Genomic DNA, 22,360 nt, shown 5'->3' on the forward strand with positions numbered 1-22,360 from the left:
TGGTTAAAGGAAGATAAAGTAAAAATAAAAAGCAGTCATTAGTAGAAACATGCCCTACATAATGTATGCTGAAGTTATTTTAAGCAGGTTTTTTCCGCCAGACAGTGGAAACAGCAGGTTAACAATAAAGCTCTTTATTACAGCTGTTTGTTTATTTACTTTCAGATAAAGATCATTTATGTTGTTCTCAAAGCCGATGAAAACATGGAAATAAAAACAGTAAAAGCATCTTTTTCACCTCTGTAAGTAGAGTTATCAACCAGACTGATATCACCAAAAACAAAGCAGGCACCATCATCATTGTTGGGATTTTTTTTAGGTACTGGAACAAGGCAGGATGTTTGTCACATCACAAGAACTTTTTCTGGTGTTGAAAAATGCTGAAGAATCCAACTTTGTTCTGAGCCAGTTTTCAGAACCAGCTATTGATATGTCCAGCAGTTTTTGTTTTTTTATACATAATGTAGCGGATTCCCTCGTCTTCAAAATAAAGATTGGAACCTTTGTTTAATTGTGACTGAATTAAACAATCTCTGAGGATTTTCTCTCCTTACAGACTAACAGTCTCACTCCCAAAGTGGGGGTCTGACTCAAATTTATGACTTGGTTTCCAGCTCCACAGGTCAACAAAGGTCGACTCTCCCCAACATGGACTGGAAAGGACTTCATTAGGTTATTTACGAGACCTGGGAAATTTCTGAACTTTAATCCTCTGCAACATAAATTTGCTTTTTAGTTAACAACCAAAGGATCCCAGATGCAACTCTTCATCCCAATGTCCACTTTGAAACTGTTTCTTACTAAACTTGTGTTTTCCTTCAACTGATAAGCAGAAACCCCCTTTAACAGGACACCTGGACACACCAAGAAACGTTTATCTTAACATTCCAGAGGGTAATAAAGTGTCTTTCTCTGTTTCTCTGTGTCCCAGCAGCAAGAGGAGACAAAGACTTTGTGTGAAAAGTAAAAGATCATACTTTTACTAGTCAACAATGTTCATTTAAATAGATACATATATATATATATATATATGTGTGTGTTTTATCTTGATACCATGCGCATGCATATGATCATTATCATTGTGTACAAGGTTTGATCAACAAGCTTGATTAATTGGTGACCTGAAACTTTATTACTGTGTTTGTGTGAGATATAACCTTTTTACTATTTTTCTTGTCTTTTCGATGATTCACTGATGGATTTTAATGATGTCTCATTTAAGGCTTTAATAACTTGGACATATAGATATATTCACAAAATGTTTAATTTGATAAGTCTTTACAAAATGACCAGACCAGCCCCTCTGGATCTGCTATCTGACCCAAAACCAGCCCACAAGACTGTTATTGGTCAAGATAATGGTCACACATCCCTCCATGGGGTGGGTCTTCAAAACTAACACTTTTAAACTCAGAACAAAGAGTTTAGTTCTGCTCCCTTCCTTCTTGGTCTTCCTCCGTTGCTCTCTGCTTTAAGTGGACTTCAAGTCCTCTTCAACCCATCCTCTCCAGACATGGCCTTCTTCCAGAGTTAGGACATTTGGTCTGAACGCCAGAGAGAAAGAGAGAGATGCTGCCAGAGAATTAAGTTTGCAGTGATGTGAAGAACATCACCCGATTCTAAGTTAGTGACTGCATTAAGATGCATGATTGACAATTTTTGGCTCTTTTTGGACTCCGTAGTTCATTCCCTTTTTCCAGCTAATACTTCGCTTTTCTTGAGTTATGTTTTTATCTTTTGGACTTTTAATATAGATCCTAAATAGATCCTACAGAGTTTCTTTTTTTGGACTGACCTAAAGCTGGACATTTTCATCTTTGCCATATCACCGCAAGTCATCCACTGTCCATCATCGATACCACCAGCCGAGCCGTGGGAGTCCGCATCCGCAGAGCTGCCTGATCCAAACCTTCGGACCACCACGTGACGCATCTTCTGGCCTTCTGGAAGTCGCTCGGGATCCAAACCACCTGCGCCAACTTCCTCACTTGCCATCAGAGTCACCACAACGGTCGTAAGTCGGCTCGATCCAAACAGAACCGGACGAGTCCTGCTCGGATCAATTCTCTGCTTATCTGCTCAAGAATGGTTGGTTGTCTGACAGTGACCTAGTAGTTCTACATCTTAGTTAAACCTCCAGTTTAACAGATGAGATCCAGTTTTCCCTCTTTTCCTTTTTGGATTTAGAGATCTTTTTCAGTCCTGAACCCTAGTTTAATTAACACCGCAGGTTAATTAACTTTGTTCATTTCTTGCATACATTTCATTCATTCTGACACATTGAAATAAGATTTTGGTTTGAACTCCATATTCTGCATTTACCAATGTTTGATTCATTTCTCCATGCGAAGTCCTTTGTAAATATTTCCTTTTCATTTATGCATTATTAGTTTAGTAATAAATATTCCATATTTATCCTAAACTGGTCTGGTTATTGTGAACTTCTCCTTTGAACCATGTTATGGGTCCCTTCGACGTAAGAATTCACGTTAGTAGCGTCCTGAGACTGATAACTGATTGATTTTTAGCTTGAATTAATTATATTAAATTAATTAATTTAGTTCTCTAATGGTGTCCACACAGCCATTAGATTAGGATAAAGCTATCTGTGTGGTGGTGCCCCACGAGTAAATTCATAGATTAATTCCAAGAAATTATGAAAATACTTTTATTAAACATCTTTAATGTTTAATGATGCTTAACGCTACAATAAATACACACATAGATGTGAGTGTGTGTTTGTGTGTATTATGTGTGTGTATTGCATACATTTCTGTTTCAGGTGAAATGACACATTAATGAAACTGTTAAAGTTTAAAAAGCTTGTTTTGTGTAACTAACATGTTAATGAGCGGGAATAACTATATCTTTGTCCTCGTAATGCTTATTATGTTTTGTGGAAGAAAAATATCACATTGTTTCAATGAAAAGATGAATTTTATTAAAAATCTTCTGCATAAGGAGTTTTTCAAGTTTTCAGAACCTGCTGCTGATACCGGCAGTCTTGTTCCTTTTCAGTCTCTCCAGCTGCTTCTTCACCTGACTGCAGGAAGCAGACAGGCTGGAGGGGGAAGCTGTCAAGGGGTGTTGTATGGATCCAAGGAGTGAAGCTTACGGAGAATGATAAAGAACAGTTTATTAAATGTGCAGAGGAGATTGCAGGGTTTGCTGAACGGACGGGCTGGAGCGGGCAGACAGGACTTTCCGGGATGCAGGCGAGGTACGGACGGGTTCTTGGGAGAGAGATGTCAACAGGTTAGTATCAGTAAGACACGACAGAATCAGATAACGTGCACGACTGGTTACCGCGATGAGTAGTATAATCCAGCGATGACTGGATGTCCGTGTGGTGGTTATATGGAGGTGAGGTGATGATCTGATGTCCTTCAGCTGCGCCGTCCTAACAGCGGTGTCAATTGGCGGTCCGAATATGGGCAACAGGAAGCACTGATTGCAGATGAGCATGGGCCATGACAGTGCCCCCCCCTCAAGGGGAGCCCCCAGGCGACCCATTAGCCCGGTGGTGGTCCAGGATGAAGGAACGCGGGACCCAGGACCGCTCCTCCGGGCCGTACCCCTCCCAGTCCACCAGGTACTGAAGACCACGACCCCGGCGGCGGACATCCAGGAGACGACGGACAGAGAAAGCCGGACCACAGCCAACGACCCGGGCTGGCGGAGGGGGCCTGGAAGGAGGGACCAACGGACTGGAAGAAACAGGCTTGAGCTGAGAGACGTGGAAGACAGGATGGATACGCATGGACCGGGGCAGGGGCAGCCTCATGACCGCAGGGCTCCGCACCTCCAGGATCTCAAAGGGCCCGAGATACCTGGGCGACAGCTTACGAGACTCCGTGCCAGGGGAATGTTCTTAGACAGCCAGACCTGCTGCCCAACCCGGTACGGAGGTGCGGGAACCCTGAGCCGATCCGCACCACGGCGGTTCCTAGCCTCGGTCCGCCCCAGGGCCGTCCTGGTAGCGCGCCACAGCTACCCAGATGATGCTGCACGGAGGGAACAGCGAGCTCCGCCTCCTGGTAAGGGAAGAGCAGAGGCTGATACCCCAGAGAGGCTTCGAAGGGGGAGAGACCTGTGGCTGAGGAGACATGGGAATTGTGAGCATACTCCACCCAGCACAGGTGACTGCTCCAGGCGGAAGGGTTATTGGCAGCCACGCAGCGCAGGGCGGAAGCCAACTCCTGGTTTAGGCGTTCTGCCTGACCGTTGGTCTGTGGATGAAACCCCGAGCTCAGACTGACTGATGCCCCTAGCTCCGAGCAGAACGCCTTCCAGACCCGGGACACGAACTGGGGACCTCGGTTGGAAACAATGTCCATAGGTATGCCATGGAGACGGAAAACACAAAGTGAGCCGCTTTGGAAAACCGGTCTATGATGGTTAGAATTGTTGTGTTACCTCGGGATGGAGGGAGTCCGGTAACAAAATCCAAAGCGATATGGGACCAGGGCCGCCCAGGCATGGGGAGAGGTCGAAGGAGTCCTGCGGGAGCTTGGGAGGACGTTTTTCCCCAGGCACAGACTGGACAAGCCCCAAGAAATCCCAGAAGTCCTGTCCCAGGGTCGGCCAGAGTGGCACGCCACGCGGGATGAGTGACCCCACTGAAGGACCTGGGAACGGACACTGTTGGGCACAAAAAGCTTGTTAGGTGGACGGTACCTGGGTCCGGATACACTCGCTGGGCTTCCCAGACATTCTGTTCAACTTCCCAGGTGACGGCAGCGATTATACAGGATGCAGGCAGGATAGGATCAGGATCTGGAGACGGGCGTCCGGAGCCAAACTGGTGTGACAGTGGGTCTGGTTTCACGTTCTTGGTTCCTGGCCTGTAGGTCAAAGAGAAATTAAAACGTCTGAAGAATAATGCCCACCTGGCCTGACGTGCATTCAGCCGCTTGGCCAACTGGATGTATTCGAGGTTGCCGTGATCTGTCCACATGATGAAAGGCTGAGCTGCTCCCTCCAGCCAGTGGCGCCATTCATCCAAAGCTAGTTTCACGGCCAGCAGCTCGCGGTCCCCCACATCGTAATTGTGTTCCGCCGGGGAGAGGAGACGGGAGAAGGCGGCGCATGGGTGTAATTCGCCTGTTTGCTCCTATCGCTGAGACAGAACCGCCCCCACTCCAGTATCCGACGCGTCCACCTCGACCACGAATTGCCGGGAAGGGTCAGGCTGCGTGAGGACCGGAGCCCAGGCAAAACGAGCCTTCAACTCCCTGAAGGCGGAATCGGCGGAGTCCGACCAGCGAAACGGAGTCTTGGGGGAGGTCAATCCTGTGCGTGGGGCTGCCACCAGGCTGAAGTTCTTGATGAATCGGCGGTAGAAGTTAGCGAAGCCCAGAAAATGGTGCAGAGACTTAACGGAGTCCGGTGTGGGCCAATCCAACACCGCCTGAACCTTCTCCTGGTCTGTCTGCATCTGCCCGCTCGTGAAAACGTAACCTAAGAAGCTGACCGTGTCCGAGTGGAAATGGCACTTCTCCACCTTTACATACAGTTTGTTCTCGAGGAGTCTCTGGAGTACTAATCGGACGTGTTTCTTGTGTTCTGACAAGGTTTTGGAATATATGAGAATGTCGTCCAGATAAATGAAAAACGGTTGAGGAAGTCTTGGAGCACGTCGTTTACCAGGGCTTGGAACACCCCCGGAGCGTTGGTGAGGCCAAAGGGCATGACTAGATACTCAAAATGCCCCAGGGGGGTCTTGAAGGAGGTTTTCCACTCGTCGCCCTCCTTCACGCGGACCAGGTAATAGGCGTTATGGAGGTCGAGCTTGGTGAAGATGGTGGAGCCAAGCAGTGCCTCGAAAGCAGAGTTGATCAGGGGGGAGAGGGTAAGTATTGCGGACCGTGATCTTGTTCAGGGCCCGGTAGTCGATGCAGGAACGGAGGGTCTTATCCTTTTTGGTGACGAAAAAGAATCCAGCAGCTAACGGGGAGGATGAGTGTCGAATTATCCCGGCATCGAGGGACTCCTGGATATATTTCTCCATAGTGTCTCGTTCCGGTCCGGAGATGTTGTACAGTCTGTTAGGAAGAGAGGAACCGGGCAGGAGCTCTATGGCGCAATCATAAGGTTTATGGGGAGGCAGAGATGACGCTTTAAGTTTGCTGAAAACTACGGCTAGGTCGTGGTAATCGGCCGGGACTGGAGTAAGATCAGGGACTTCCGTACTGCTGGGGTCTGTGTCTGCTGGGGGAACGGCTGATCTAAGACAGGCCTGGTGACACTCCTCACTCCAACCCATGATGGATCCGGAGGTCCAATTGATTTGGGGATTGTGGAGAGATAGCCAAGGGTGACCGCGGACCAGCGGTGAGTTGGGTGCTGAAATCAGCTTAAACTCGATTAATTCAGAGGCTGTGTCCGAATGTCCACCCTACTCCCTAACCCCTCGTTCACTACATAGGGCTGCACTATATAGCACACTACATAGTGACTCATTCTCTTGGCGATTCAGACACGGAGCTGCCTATTTTCTTCGTCGCAAATCACGTGACTACTGCCGTCACCACGGCAATCCAAAGTTGTGTGTAAATATTTTTATTCCTTATGCTGCATTTTATTTTTGTTTGCTTATAGGTCATTTCGCGCCGCTCGTTTTTTTTCGCCTCCTTGCACCATGTTGAGCTTCTGCTCGCAATGCATTGTTGTCTATATTAGCCCGTCTAGTGACCATCGATGCTCACTACTTTTCAAGATGCATTGTGGGTAATTTTGAGTGCCCTACTTTTTTTCTTTCTGGACATTCGGACACCCCTACAAAATGGCGTGACCCCTATATAGGGCACTATGTAGGGAGTAGGGTGCACATTCGGACACAGCCAGAGTGATTTCCGGAGAGCTTCAATCTGACGGGAACAGTGGTGTGAGTTACCTGGGCAAGGGTGCGACCATCCAGGGCTTTGGCTGTTATGGGCTGCGGCAGCGGTACCTGGGGAATCTGGGCTTCTTCTGCCAAACGGATGTCCAGAAAACTGTCTTCTGCACCTGAGTCGATTAGGGCCTGTACTGTGAGAGACTGACCAGAAAGGGTTAATGTGGCCGGGATCATGGTCTTGGTTTGGGTCCGGCCCGTCAGAATCCCGACCTGAACTGACGGGCCTGGTCTTTTGGTCGAATGGGACAGGAGACTCGGAAGTGTCCCACTTCTCCACAGTACAGGCACGCTCCTGCTTGTAGCCGTTTCTGCCTCTCCATCGGGGTCAGGTGTGTGCTACCCACCTGCATGGGTTCGACGGCTGAAGCAGAGGGGAAGGCCGGAGATGGTTCGGGTGGAGAGAATGAACCCTGTCCTAGGGACAGGCCTAGGTGAGGAGTCCGTCGTTAACGGGATCTTTCGCGGAGGCGATTGGACAATCGGATGGCTAGGTCTATCAACTCATCCAGAGTCGTCGGCAGATCCTGAGTGGCCAGCTCATCCTTCATGGTATCTGTGAGACATTGTAAGAAATGGTCCATTAATGCAGCAGAGTTCCATCCTGAGTCGGCAGCCAGCGTCCTGAACTCCACTGACAGTTCTGCCACGCTCTGATTCCCATGCCGCAGAGACATCAGGCGTTTGGCCGTCTCTCGCCCCGAACTGGGCCGTCGAAAACCTTTAACAATTCAGCTGTGAAAGTCTGATGAGAAAGTGTGGAGGGGCGTGGTCTCCAGGAATGCTTCCCCCCCCCAAGTTAGTGCCCTGGCAGTGAGTAGTCCAATTACATACGATACCTTACAGCGAGCTGATGCGTACGTGTGTGGATTCTGGTCGAAGATTATTGCACACTGGAGTAGGAATCCCCTACACTTCCCCAACTCGCCGGAGAAAGGTTTAGGATCTGGGATGTGTACTTCCCGTGCTGGCGTGGGCGGAGTCGGCGCAGGGACGGGCTGAGAGACTGTGGGAACTGAGAGCTGAGATGGCTGATTAAACAGGGCTGACAACGATCGGGAGATATCATCTAATTGTTTTTGTAAAGCGAGTTGTCCTTCTCCTAGAGACCGGAGTACCTGAGAATGTTGACCCAGTAGATTTCCTTGTGCAGACACGGCGTGATGTAGGTCGCTTCCGGGTTCGGTTTTTCTGGCGGCTTGCTCCGTGTGATCCATGTTTTTGGCTGGATTATTCTGTCAAGGGGTGTTGTATGGATCCAAGGAGTGAAGCTTACGGAGAATGATAAAGAACAGTTTATTAAATGTGCAGAGGAGATTGCAGGGTTTGCTGAACGGACGGGCTGGAGCGGGCAGACAGGACTTTCCGGGATGCAGGCGAGGTACGGACGGGTTCTTGGGAGAGAGATGTCAACAGGTTAGTATCAGTAAGACACGACAGAATCAGATAACGTGCACGACTGGTTACCGCGATGAGTAGTATAATCCAGCGATGACTGGATGTCCGTGTGGTGGTTATATGGAGGTGAGGTGATGATCTGATGTCCTTCAGCTGCGCCGTCCTAACAGCGGTGTCAATTGGCGGTCCGAATATGGGCAACAGGAAGCACTGATTGCAGATGAGCATGGGCCATGACAGAAGCAGAGGATGTCTCAGGGTGTCCTGGTGTGGAGGGAGATGAGGCTGTGTTTAGGTCCATGACTGAGCTGCAGGGTGACAGGAAAGCTGTGGGTTTGTGGAGGGTGTGTGTTCTGTTTGATTGGAGACAAGGGGGGTGTAGCTGGACATTTATCTGAACATAGCACTCAAATTGAAGCTAGTCTCAAATTTTTTTGTGAGTACTGACATTTTCAGACATTATCTTGAGCTGAAGCCTGTCTCAGATACGAATGAGAAGCAGAGTACACACCACACAGTCCATCACAGGAGTGTTTCCACTCTACAAGTGTAACAAAACACAAGGTGCTGTGGGAGGATGGGTGTGATGATAAGAGTATCAGAGAGAAGTGTGAACAATTTATCTGATAGTCGTGTAAAAACTATAAGTGAACAGAGGAAGTTGGTCAGTTGAGCTCATATACAAGCGTTGCTGTTTCCTTCTATCATGAGAACTTTTAATATTTAAAAAATTTTTTTTAAATATTTCAGAAAAACACCTAAAACAAAACAAAAACAACCGATACTAAAACACATCCTTTTTCATATTTCATGTCTAAATATTCAGAGGATCAATGACAATGAAGCATGAAAAATGAAACATTTACAAAATGATGCAATAATTCACACTAATGAGCTGAAGATACTGCAGTGAGGTGATTTCCTCTTTACGTGGGTGGAGCAGGACGGATGAAGACAGATTAAAATCAGATTTCTCTGGACTTCCACACGATTTTTTGCTTTTTAAAGAGAAGTTGGTTATTTGTGCTGCTGCTCATCAACAGAGAATCTACTAGTTATCTGTTCCTAAAACTATACGGCTTCAATTTGGTAAGAAAACATCACACCAAAATTTTTTTTGAGATTTTTAACCTGATATTTGTTTATTATTCTCATTCTGCAGAACAATAATTTATTTTATTAGAGTCTGTTTGGTTTCATCTCAGTTAAACGTTGCAGAAGTTCTTAGTTACTAACAAGGTAAACGCTGCTAAATGGTAAATTTCTCAATATTTAAAATGAAATTAAAGAAAAAGAAGCAAAATTCTGTATTTGATATATTCTAATAAAACACTTAATGGGAACGTTTGATCTTTCTCTTTTTTTTTAGCTCCAACACAAGAGATGAAGGAGGAATGTGGGAGTTTCATGGCGGCCCTGTCTGTGAACGTGGTGACAGTCAACATGTTACTGAGTGTCTTCTTTCTTTCAGGTGAGATGTTTGTTCCTCACTTTCATTTAAAGACAATATTTCAGTTTTTTCTACTTTAACATGCCAATATTGTTTAAATTTTCCATCTGATATGATGTTCATCATTAATCTGGTTTTACAGGTGTTTTTGCTAATTGTAATAAGAACCCTAATCTCTTAATCACTGCACCAAAGCAGATGGAAGCACTGAGTGGATCTTGTTTGCAGATCCCATGTAGTTTTAAAGATAAATCAGGAGAAAAGTTTGATGGCAGCTGAGAAACCTTTGGGGTGTGGATTAAAAGTGACCCAGATTATGTAAATAATCCATATAAAATTATTTTTAACAGCAGCAAGTCAGAAAATTAATAATAATAATAATAATAATAATTGGAAACCTGAGTCAGAAAACCACTTTGTTTTATAATTTAAACTCACGTCAGTCAGAAAGGTTCTGGGCAGAGAGAAAAAAGACAGAGAGAGGTGTGCCTGCTGGAAATAGTAGAAATGAAAATCCACTCAAGATATTGAGACCTCAGATACAAACCCACCCTGGTAGTGGGGTAGATTGTAAATAAAGACCACCATGTATTTTACATTACTACTAGAAATCTGTTATATTCTTGCAGGGTTTTTAATTGGTGCCATTTGTAGTAATTAAAGATGGTATTTTATATAAAAGTCTGAGAACTGTAGCTCTAAAATTCAGCGAGTTACAGGTGCTAAACCAGAAAGTGTTACAACCATACCCGCTCTCCTTTACTTTCACTCTAGTGGAGGAGGAGACGGCAGCTGTTAGAAGAGGGATGAGTGACAGAAAGCAGAGATGAGGGGAACAGACAGTAAAACAGCAGCTACAGACCTAAAAACCATGCAGGGAAAGTATTAATGACATTGTAAGATCATGATGATGATCTGCTTTGTTTTTGGTGATATTGGTCTGGTTGATAACTCTACTTACAGAGGTGAAAACATGCTTTTACTGTTTTATTTCATGTTGTTTTCATCAGCTTTGGGAACAACATAAATGATCTTTATCTGAAAGTAATTAAATAGAAACAGCTGTAATAAAGAACTCTATTGTTAACCTGCTGTTTCTACTGTCTGGCTGAAAAAGCCTGCTTAAAATAACTTCAGCATACATTATGTAGGGCACGTTTCTACTAATGACTGCTTTTTATTTTTACTTTATCTTCTTTAACCAGGGTTACACATGTGTGGACATCACATTTTAGTTTTCTGTACCATAAAACTAAATTCTGTGTAACTGGAACTTGTTGTACACAATTGTGCAAACTTACTCTGCCAGCTCCTGGTGTCAGATAAGAACTTTTATTTAAAATTAGATATATTTCTACATCAGGGATGGAAAAAGTTGGTCCTCGAGGGCTGCAAACCTGCAGGTTTTAGATGTTTCCTGCTGCAGCAAACCTGAATTAGATTAACTGGTCAACATGCTGGACAGAACTTGACAAACTGATAAAATATTATTACAACAGTTAGACAATCAATATGATGATGATCATGAATGATTTTCAGTTAATTTTAACACCTGAATGTGATTGTTCTGTAGTTACACCACCAATAACTCCACTTTTTAACTTAAAATGTAAATAATAGTTATCTTGTAGTTTTAATTAAAATGCTGCAGAAAGATGTTCATTACATTTGCAGTCACATGAGAAGCAGAGCTGTTGCAACGACTTCCTCAAAGTAAATTTCTATTTCCCTTGATCAGATAATATTTTGACCACAGTTTTATGAAGAGATCAGTCTGTCTCCAACCATACTATAGAAAGCATGAAACCTTCATGTTTCCATTTGCAGGGTGATAACTGACTTCTCTTTTCTCAAAGAATACCTCTCTGCAATCTGCTTGCAAGAAAGTATCTTCCTTGTCCTCCACAACCTCTTCAGCATTGTCATGGATGGTTAAATGTCCCTCTGCAGTTTTTACAGATCAAACTCAGACTTATAAACACCATCCACACCAGATGGTGGTGCTGATGAGGTTAGCAACCAAAGTTGGTGTTAAACAGTTTTTATGAAGCCATTTGATTTATTCATCATGTTGATGTTGTTACAGCTGTTAACCTTGTTGACCAGGTTTAATTATCCAGTTTGATGTGCTGATGTTTATGAATGTTTTGCTGTGTAACTGCAGAACAATCACATTCAGGTGTTAAAATGAACTGATAATAATTCATCATGATCACAATGAACATTGTTTCTCTTTTATGTTTAAATATTCAGTCTGCTGTTCAACAGTCAGTCAGAAACAGTGAATCAGCTGCACAACAAACATCTTTTAAAATAATTCAGTCACAGATAAGATGCAACAAACAGATGAGCTCCTCTTTCTCACGCTGGAAGCAGGAAGGATGAAGACGTCTAGAGTCAAACCAGTTTTTACATGACATTTGCTTTTAAACAGAGAGGCCGGTAGTTTGATGCTGATCCACTGAAATGAAAAAATCTGCTGATTTTAAAACAACATTGTTTTTCTGTTTCAGCTGCTGATTCATTTGGTGAGAAAAGTTTTTCTGAGCTTCATTTTTTATTCTTTAGTTTGAAATTTTTGTGATTTTTTAACATTTTATGAATTCTACTACAAACTACAGACGTTCATTAGATGTTTAAACATCTTTTTCTTTAATTAAAACTGAAATTGAACAAGTTGCTTTTCCAGCTTGTTTTCAGTCTGAGAGATGAAGGAGTATTGTGGGAATTTTATGATCGTCAACATGTTACTGAGTGTCTTCTTTCTTTCAGGTCAGATGTTTGTTTTTTACTTTCATTTGGAGACATAACTGGAATTATTTCTACTTTAAAATACTGATAATGTTTAAACTCTACTTGTAACATGCAGCAGCTGAGTTTGTGGATCATGAAGTTTCTCTTCAGGCAGATTTTACTCCACATTATGTTCATCATTAATCTGGTTTTACAGGTGTTTTGGCTGATTGTGATGAAATATCGTACCTCTCCATCACAACACCAAAGGAGATGGAAGCACTGAGTGGATCTTGTTTGCAAATCCCATGTAGCTTTACTCCATCAGGCGACGGGTTTAACAACCAGGCAGAGATCTTTGGAATTTGGATGAAAAATGAATCGAACTTTGGAAAAAAGGAAAATGTCATTTTCAACAGTAGTAGAAGAGATAACGTCTATCCAATGGAAATTATTGGAAAACTGAATGAGAAAAACTGCACCACTCTGTTTTCTAATTTAACCACAACTCATACAAACACATACTTCTTCAGAATTGAGAGCAAATCGTTCAGATCAACGTCTCCTTGTGATCATCTTCAAATAAGAGTTAAAGGTGAGAAAGTTTTCTATCCATCACTACAAAATGTTATTAATAAGAGGAGAAATAAAAGTTACAGCTTTGGCTCCACCAACCCTCAGATATAAAGTATAAAAGGATTATAAAGTGTGTGGTCACATGTTAAAGAAATCAGTCGTAGAAACTTTTTTACATTTTAAATTTCTTCTCATTCAGCATCGTCTGTATTATCTCACCATGATTTCACAACAACCGTATTTATTGTATGAACAGACTGTTCTGAGAGGAGGAAGTGCTGAGTCATGATATCTTTATTACCTTGCATAAAACAAGATGCTTATTGTTTTAGTATTTAAATAATCCTAATATTGCTGTAACTTTGGTTATTTTTCACCTCAGGTGGATTTTAATAGAAAGAAACATGATGTGATAAAAGTGTCTTGACCTTCAGAAAATGTTGAGTTTCCTTCTTTACTGCAGCTGTTTTTAGTTGCTGCCTGTTTGAGAGTCAGTCCTCCCTCAGTTTAGTTTGCAGTGAGTAAAAAGCAGCTGGAATGAAACAGGCTGAAATGTAGAACAAGTGTTTTCATTTAACAACATGTCTGTAACAGTAAATCATCATGTACGTCAGACATCTGACTCTCTCTGCTTTACCTTTCTTACGCCACCACCTAGTGGTGAGGAGAAGCAATAGAAGAAAATATGACCCAGCTGAAAGAGTTCATCCTGCTACATTTATCTACAGCCACGTCATTCATTTTCTTTAGCAGCCATACATGTCCATACCACCACACTGCCTCCCTCATGGTTAACACATGATGTGCTTTCAATCATGAGCTCTTCCTCCTCCATAACACATTATGAACTGATGTAAAACAATAAAGCTGAAAGTCAACTCTTCAGTCACATCTTGATAAACTTCATTTAAATCAAAAACAAACACTGATTTGCTTCTGTGTAATGTCTGTTATGAAAACCCAGATTCTCCTCAGAGACCCAGAATAGAAATCTCAGGTGATGTGAAGGACCTGAAGGAGAAGGAGTCTGTCACTATAACCTGCTCAGCTTTCACTCCCTGTCCACACTCCCCTCCTGAACTCACCTGGAATCTCCAACAAGACTCTCACAGACAAACAGAGGAAAACACAGATGGAACCTTTACAACTAAAATCCAGCAGAACATCACTCTGTCACACACACATTATGGATACAACATCACATGTTCTGCCAGATATCCTGTGGATGGAGGAAAACGTGTGAAGACATCAGAGACAGAAGAGACTCTCAGTGTTTCATGTAAGTGATCCTGTCAGCACATCATGGTTCAGCTGCTTCTGATCAATAAAGTTCATGTGTGTCACATTTTCCTCAGATGCTCCTAAAGACACCTCAGCATCCATCAGTCCATCAGGTTTGGTGTCAGCAGGTAGCTGGGTGAAGCTGAGCTGCTCCAGCAGAGCCAAGCCTCCCGTCAGCAGCTTCACCTGGTTCAAGATCAGCACAGAGGGACCCGTTAATGTGTCTGAGGGACCGGTTCACAGCTTCAATGCAACGGATGGAGGAGTTTATTACTGTGTGGCTGCAAATAAACTGGGAAACCAGACGTCCCAAGAAATCCGTCTTAATATTAAAGGTAAACAGTTAATTTACTGCAGTCTCAGTCATGGCTGCTTCAGTTTTGTTGAACAGAGGAACCCGTTAATGTGTCAGAGGGACGGTTTACACAGTTAACATCACCAACATGGCAGATATAGAAAGTTACTTCTGTGTGGCTGCAAATATTCTCGGGATTCAGACGTCATCATGGTTTCATTTGAAAAATGAAGGTAAAAAGTAAATTCCTAAAGAATTTTAAGATATCTCCCTCCACAGACTTTGATAAATATTCTGTGTCACTGTGTAAAATGTTTACTGTTTTTCCTGAAACTCTGTTTAAAATAACATTTAGCATCCGTGTTGTAATTTCTTTTGCAGACCCATCAAACAGCTCAGCGTTCATTAAATTCGGAGGAATTGCTGTGATCATCATACCCATCTGCCTGCTTGTCTGGTTTTGGTAAGTGTCTGCATCTATTCATATTTCCTTCCTATTAGCAAAGTTTCAGCTTGACTGTTTCAGTGTCTAAAGAGAGAAACTGCTGAATGAGTCAGCGTTGAATACATGTCACCAGGTGACATATTTGTCCTGGTTTATTCTCACAAAATACCGTGATAATGATAGGAGACATGACTTCATCACACAGTATGAGGGGATGAATCATTTTCCTGTAAGACCAAACCAAAGCTATTAATGTCTTTTAGTAAACAGTGTAAAATCATTTACAACAAGCTTTACTGATTATATGCAATGTCATTTGAACTTCTTGGTATTCAAAGTCAAACAGAATGGGCACAAAGTTGTTCAGAAAATATCCACAAACCAGAAACAGAATGAAGTTTTTTTTCTGATGAATTCTTATTCTTCATTGGCAGCAACCTGCGTTTTAACTCAAAACACTGAATATTCACTGTGACGCGTCTCTAATGTCTTCCAGGAGGTTTAAGAAACGTCCAACTCAACAAGAGAATCAGGTGGGTGAACATTAACTTAAGGAGAGTTTTTAATAGTATTTGGTCTAAACAATGAGGTGACAGAGTTACTTCGACTTCGGTCTCCAGAGTATGAAGCTGTTCATTAAAACCCAAATTCTCAACAACACTTTTGACCTTTACATCTAATATTTTTAATAAAAGAAGAAGAATTCTTGAGGGTTTATTATCTAAAGAAGTCTTAACTTTACCTAGGAAAAGATATGTACAAGAACTTGTTAAAGTTCATTAGCCCACTGTTGTTTTCTGTAACTAACATGTTATAATGAGAGGGAATAATATATCTTCGTCCTCATAACACCTATCATGTTTTGTTAATGAAAAATTATTTATCAAGAGTATATGAGAAGATTACACTTGTGAGTTTTATTTAAAAAAATCTAATGCATAAGGAGAGTCATAATACAGTCACAGGACATCAGAATGAAAACTAACAGGAGGTGTGTTTATCGTTTTATCTACAAAGTCTGGGGAAAGACAAACGTTACACACAGTTGGGGGAGGACGCTGGCTATCTTGTGTATGAGAACACCACATATGGAACACATACAGTTCTTACATGCTGTTCTTCTACATGCACTAGTACTAAAATAATAAGAAGAAAAATTATATTAGTCCCTCAGTGGGGAAATTGCTTTGTTGCAGCAGTGCAGGAGCAGTAAGCAGAAGCACACAGGTGACATAAGAAAGAACACACACACAAATAATACATAATAATATGTAGATTATATGGTCAGACAGGGTGAATATGTTCAGTGTATAAACATGTACATAAACATGTATATAAATATATAAACACAGTTTACATGTGTTCATTGTAAAGTCTGACAGCAGCAGGGAGGAAAGACCTGCGGTATCTCTCCTTCACACAGCGAGGATGGATCAGTCTGTCACTGAAGCTGCTCTCCAGAGCAGACAGGGTGTCCTGCAGGGGGTGGGACTCCTGGTCCAGCGTGGATGTCAGTTTTACCAGGACCCTTTTGTCACCTCCCTCCTGTCCAGAGAACAGTCCAAGACAGAGCTGGACCTCCTGATGACTTTGTCCAGCTTCTTCCTCTCCCTCTCTGTGATGCTGCTGCTCCAGCAGACCACATCGTACAGGATGGCTGATGCCACCACAAAGTCGTAGAAGGTCCTGAGGAATCCCCCCTCACTCCTCAGAAGATAGGTTCAAGATTCAAGGAATCTTTTTTATACCGTGAGGGTAATTTGTTGTACAGCCAGCAGTAAAAACAATCAGTCACAAACACACAAATAACAGTAAATATTTAAAAGGACTATGATAAAAAGAATAAATTAATAAAAAAAAATTAAAACTACTTGTTTAACAGAGCAATGGCTGCAGGGACAAAAGAGTATTTGTGTCTGTTAGTCCTGCATTTTGGTAGGATGTACCTGCGCCCCAATGGAAGCAGCAAAAATTGACGAGCCAATGGGTGGCTTTGATCTGCAAGGATTAAACGAGCTTCGTTTAGCACTCTGGTTTGATGCAGGGTTGAAAGTTCATTCAGGGAGATCCCTGCAATTTTTCCACATAGTCTAATAATCCCCTGCAATCTATTCAAAAGTGATTCAATAAAAGAAGAATAAAACATTTGCATAAAAGTCCTGTCAACATTAAAAATACGAAGCTTCCAATAAAAATACATGTGCTGGTGAGTCTTCCTGCACACAGCGTCCACATGAAGAGCCTGCTCTGACCCTTCCTGTACAGTTTGTACGTGTTGTGAATCCAGTCTAGTTTATTGTTTAGGTGAACACCCAGGTACTTACAAAATCCACCATCATCTCCTTGGTTTTCCCTGCATTGATCAGGAGGTGGTTTTGCAGACACCAGTCCACCAAGTTCTGCATCAGTCCTCTGTACTGTAGAGGGTGAAGAGGACCAAGACCGTCCCCTGGGGGACTTTTACACTGCAGGTCAGCAGGTCAGACACACAGTCCCGGGCTCTCACAAACAGGAACCGGTTTGTGCAGAATCCACTCCGCCAGATTAAGGTCCACCCCAGCTCTCTCCATTTTGGCTCTCAGGAACATCGGCTGGATGGTGTTGAAGGCACTGGAGAAATCAAAGAACATGATTCTCACAGTTCTGCCGACCTTCTACAGGTGAGCCAGAGCACGGTGTAGCAGGGAGATTACCATTCCTTCCATTCCAATACCAGGCCAGTTGGATCCATGGAGGGTCCCACTATGGAACAGAGGTGTTCCAGGATCAGTCTCTCCAGTGTCTTCATCAGATGGGATGTGAGAGCCACCAGCCTGTAGCTGCTGAGTACTCTGGCATGAGATGTCTTTGGCTCTGGTACCACACAGGAGGCCTTCCAGAGCTGTGGTACCACCTTCAGCTTGAGGTTCAGGTTGAAGACATGCTCCATAACTTCACATCTGCGCAGGACTTAAGGAGCCAGGAGCTGATGCCGTCTGGTCCAGCAGCTTTTAATTTAGCCTTAATTCTCTTCACTTACTTTTTGTAAAGGAGAGGTGAGAGCAGGGGGGCTCTGTGTTGGGGAGGTGGCTGGGTCCAAGGAGGTGTGGAGTGCTTTGATGGCAGAATGAACCAGAGGTGTGAAGGGCTGTGGGGGGTAGTCCAGGTGTCAAAGTGTTTCAATGCAGCTGCATGGGGGAAGGAATGGGTCCTTGATCAAACCTGTTGAAATACAGGTTCAGATCATTGACACAGTTCAGGTCCCCCTCAGCCTGTGAGTGCAGCATTTTGAAGCCTGAGATAGTTTTCAGGCTTCTTCACATCCCACTGATGTTCTGCTGCTGCAGCTGTTCCTCCATCTTCCTCTTGTAGCTGGTCTTCCCCTCTCTGATCTTTGATCTCAGCTCCTCCTTGTTCCCTGGTCAGAAAGCTTTCTTTTCCTCCGTCAGGAGGGCTTTAATATCAGGGATAATCCACGGCCTCCTTGGAAGAAACAGTGTTCTCATAACAGAAGTTAATGTAGTCGGTGATGGCGTTAATGTCCTCCTCATGTGGGTTGCAGAGCTCCATCCACACAGTGATGTTGAAGCAGTCCCTAAGAGCCTCCTCGTTCTCAGCTGTCCACCTCCTCACTGTACGTGGGACCACGGTCTGCCTGTGTACAACAGGTTTGTACACAGACTGGAGATGTATAATATGGTGATCAGCTCTCCCTAGATGAGGGAGAAGGGATGCACAATATGCCTCCTTGGTGTTGGCATAAAACACGTCCAGTATTTTATTGTCTCTGGTGGCACAGGTGACGTACTGTGTGTATGTTGGCAGATCAGATGATGGAGAGACATGATTGAAGTCCCCAGAGAAGAGGAAGAGGGCCTGTGGGTGCTGTGTCTGCAGCCTGCTGGTGACCGTGAGCAGGGTGTCTGAGGCTATGTCTGCATTAGCAGAAGGGGGAACGTACACCTCTTTCACAATAACATGTGTGAACTCCCGTGGCAGAAATATGGCCTCATGCAGCCTTTTTCTGGAACTTTCTGGACTCGGAAAACAAACTTTCTGGACTGTGAATAAGAATAATAACCTCTTCTAATCTAAAGAAACTAAGATTTCCACCTCAGTTTCCTAAAATGACCCAATCAGTTATTGATTGTCACGTGAGATTAATAGTTAATGTATTTCTCTCATTAGTAACGTTGACATGACAACTGTGGATGTTTGGTTAAAAATATACTTGTCTTAAATTGTGAGTAGATGAGATTATCATGTCTGTTTCAGTTTTTTTTTTTTTTTTTTTTTGACTGTGTGTGTGCTTCCTCATACTAATACTACTACTATCTGGACCAATTTAACCAGACGTGAGATCACATGGTTGATTGTAGTAAATGATGGAAAGTTTCTAAGACACGACATGCTTGCTTTAACGGTCTTATACCATCTGCAAAACCAATGCTGTCATTTGTCTCTGTCATATCAAAATGAACCAAATACTAACCGCCATGTTTAAAATCTTGTTTACATCCTACAAGTTCAGTAACTTCATCTGGTCCAAATTCTCTAATCTGGCCCGCTAGTGGAATCTTCCGTTAACTAAATGCTTCAACAGAGCTTTTGCGTACACAAGCGAGAGATAAAGCTTCATGTATGTATTTGGCCTTAATTGACAGCTTTGGAAAAGCAGCTGTAGCTCATGATTAAGCGTTAGCTTTAGCATACTTAGTTTTGCATAGATTTTAGGACGGCCAGCACACAAATGTTGCTTCAAATGTGTTTGCACCAGTGACATTTGCTCCACAGTTTACAAAGCATTTACGTTTTACTTTACAAAAACGTGAAATGACTCCATGTGTGAGCGTTTATCTTTCTCCCAGGTGTTCACATTTTTTATTTCATGGGATTACATCAGAACTAGCCGAACTGTCTTTCCAGGTTAGATCAAATGTTTTGTCGTCTCTTTCATGCAACTATATTAGCTCAGTTTGGATCTCACCTCTGACGAATATTTTCACCTTGATTTTATTTACAAAAGCATTTACATATTTCATCATAATTTTTGTCCTCATGCATGATTGTTCTACTCGTCTTAACCACTAGCTGAAGGACACTTTCCAGAACTTAGTGTCCAAAGTAACAAGGTAGTGCTACATTAGAGTTTTAAGATGATATTGACTTCAGGCATCTAAATATATGAATCTTCCTCTTTTAACACTGTGTCTTCTCACTACATTTCATGTTAAAACCTTTTTTTCAGAATCAAACAGGTGAAGAGCTTACTCTTCAAATTCCAGCCAATAAACCAGAGGAAGAAGTCCATTATGAAGATATAAACGTTTTGACCCGGAGACCTGAAGCTTCCTCCGTCTCAGTGTAGGACAGCAGACAGCAGCAGGAGACGGTGTACGCACAGGTCAAAGTGTCCAAACAAGAAAACAGCTCAACACGAATGACGAACGGACCAGATCTCTACGCTCAAGTAAAGAAAAAGTGACTCTTGGTGTGTGATTAAATATCACATCTTTACTTTTTTATGTTAGTTAATGTTTTTACTCCTTTCAGTTCAACAGAAGCTGCAAAGTTTCTCACACAGCGGTTCAAGTAGTTTTGTCACTTTAGATTTTATTATTGTCCAGTTTGGGTTGAAGTATTCATACATCCTTTATTTAGAAAAACTAAAAATACTACACTGTAAAAGTACTTGATTAAATGATTTTTTTTTTTTTATCAAATATTGGGCAGTATGTGCTGATAAAAAGCTGAATTATCTGTAACCCCATAGATTCCAGAGGACAGAATCCACAGGATTTCCATTTCAGTCCATCTGAAAGTAAATCTGAAATGTCTCGATTAACTTTCTGTTTTAGTATTTTGTGTGTATTTTTATGTGTATATATTCATATCTGTTTTTTGCTTTTCTAAACACAGCATGAGAAGATGTGCTCTATAAAGATTTCTCAGGTTTATGTTTTAACTTTGTCTCTTGGTTTTTGGATTTTCATGCTGTCTTTCAGGTCGCTTTACTTCCTGTATTTCAACGTAGTTGATTTTAGTTTATTCCCACTATTTCTGCTTTATGCCTCATTCGCCTCACACCTGGGGCCTGTCCTAGAAAGGATCTCTCAGTCTAAAGAAAAACTCTGGGTTAAATTAGTCTGAGCTGAGTTTTTGGTTCCAGAACAGCTGCTGTAAATTAGTTGTAAGTATCATCCCATCCCATAGTTAGGAACCACATTAAAAAGCCATCATCAGTGAAGCACCAATACCAACTCCAATACAAAGATCTTAGATCCAAAGACTCTGGTCAACTAGTCCAGACCAGAGTCCAGACTAAACATGGAGACGCAGCATTTAGCTGTTATGCTGCAAACAAGTGGAACAAACTGCCAGTGGAGATTAAACTTTCACCAAATGTAGATACTTTTATATCCAGGTTAAAAACATTTCTTTTCTCATGTGTTTATGCATGAAATCTGCACGGTAACTTTTTAATTTATCTTGCTTTTAATCATTTTAATGTAATTTATGATTTTATTGTGATTCTTATGTGTTGCTGCCTTTTACTATTTTTTAATATCTGTAATGCTTTTGTTTTATGTAAAGCACTTTGAATTGTTCATTACATGAAATGTGCTATACAAATAAACTGCATGTGTACCTGTATAAATAAAGGTTATAAACAACAACTTGTGAGTAATGTCGAGCTTTTCCATCTTATAAGTGGGTATCGTATCCAATGTGAATGCATTCATGATCTCTTTCCACTGGTCTCCTTTCACATTATACATGATACCCCATGAAAATGATCCCCCGATGTTGGTTGTCTCTTAGTAGGACTTTGTGGGTTGCTGCTGTCTTGTACATCTCATACAGAGCAGCATTTCTCCCATTTGGCAGCATGCTTCTGTTTGAGGTGTTGAAATTGGTTGTTTTTACACCTTTGGTAGAAACGGCCTTTAAACTAATTCAGCAACTTGATCTGAGCCTGAAGTTGTAAAACAAACCAGCTTCACACAGAAATGCTGTGCTTGCAGAACAGCAGTGTGAATCTCTTAATGCTGAATGTTTGAACTGAAATGCTTCGAGGGAGCTGAACATACTTCAAGATGCTGAAGATGCTGAAATTTGCTTGTTGAAGCATTAGCAGAAGATAAAAGCTGAAGTCAAAAGTGCCATTAGCTGCCATAATGTGCCATTAGGTAATTATTACCTCTGTAAAAGTAGAATTTTGCTAGAGATGAAGCTTAATTTGAGCTATATTTTTACATCCGTAGATAAATACAGTTTGTAGGATTTATTTTTCTCTAATAGCCACAA

At 42.4% G+C, this 22,360-nt stretch overlaps 3 protein-coding genes across 7 annotated transcripts in view; 2 read left to right on the forward strand and 1 right to left on the reverse strand.

Annotated features, from left to right (window-relative positions):
• LOC121628601 overlaps nucleotides 1-22,360 on the forward strand; it is a 285,114-nt gene that overhangs the window by 186,114 nt on the left and 76,640 nt on the right. The window lies entirely within an intron of this gene.
• Nucleotides 1-22,360, reverse strand: part of LOC121628621 (V-set and immunoglobulin domain-containing protein 2-like) — a 38,989-nt gene that overhangs the window by 13,234 nt on the left and 3,395 nt on the right. The gene's annotated exons all lie outside the window — the stretch shown is intronic.
• On the forward strand, nucleotides 7,888-21,438 carry LOC121628610 (B-cell receptor CD22-like). 4 transcript variants are annotated; one of them, XM_041967736.1, is made up of 9 exons: nucleotides 7,890-8,311; nucleotides 9,302-9,382; nucleotides 9,663-9,764; nucleotides 12,694-13,071; nucleotides 14,017-14,331; nucleotides 14,408-14,668; nucleotides 15,010-15,091; nucleotides 15,570-15,606; nucleotides 20,301-21,438. In XM_041967736.1, exons 3-9 carry the CDS (start codon nucleotides 9,677-9,679, stop codon nucleotides 20,418-20,420), a joined length of 1,281 nt encoding a protein of 426 aa, XP_041823670.1. In that variant the 5' UTR covers nucleotides 7,890-8,311; nucleotides 9,302-9,382; nucleotides 9,663-9,676; the 3' UTR covers nucleotides 20,421-21,438. The 4 variants fall into 4 exon arrangements, with proteins under 4 accessions (XP_041823669.1, XP_041823670.1, XP_041823672.1 ...); XM_041967735.1 differs by lacking the exon at nucleotides 9,302-9,382 and having other exon boundaries at nucleotides 7,888-8,311; XM_041967738.1 differs by lacking the exons at nucleotides 9,302-9,382; nucleotides 12,694-13,071 and having other exon boundaries at nucleotides 7,897-8,311.

This window comes from Melanotaenia boesemani, chromosome 18 (assembly GCF_017639745.1).
Source record: "Melanotaenia boesemani isolate fMelBoe1 chromosome 18, fMelBoe1.pri, whole genome shotgun sequence".
Lineage (NCBI taxonomy): Eukaryota > Metazoa > Chordata > Actinopteri > Atheriniformes > Melanotaeniidae > Melanotaenia > Melanotaenia boesemani.

What these genes read in the sequence shown, in the direction of transcription:
- LOC121628610 (XM_041967735.1), top strand. Translation starts at nt 8,266, where the DNA reads ATGCAGGCGAGGTACGGACGGGTTCTTGGGAGAGAGATGTCAACAG. An exon ending in TCTTCAAATAAGAGTTAAAG is followed by an intron (nt 13,072 to 14,016) that starts GTGAGAAAGTTT and finishes ATGAAAACCCAG; the next exon opens with ATTCTCCTCAGAGACCCAGA. An exon ending in AATCCGTCTTAATATTAAAG is followed by an intron (nt 14,669 to 15,009) that starts GTAAACAGTTAA and finishes TTTCTTTTGCAG; the next exon opens with ACCCATCAAACAGCTCAGCG.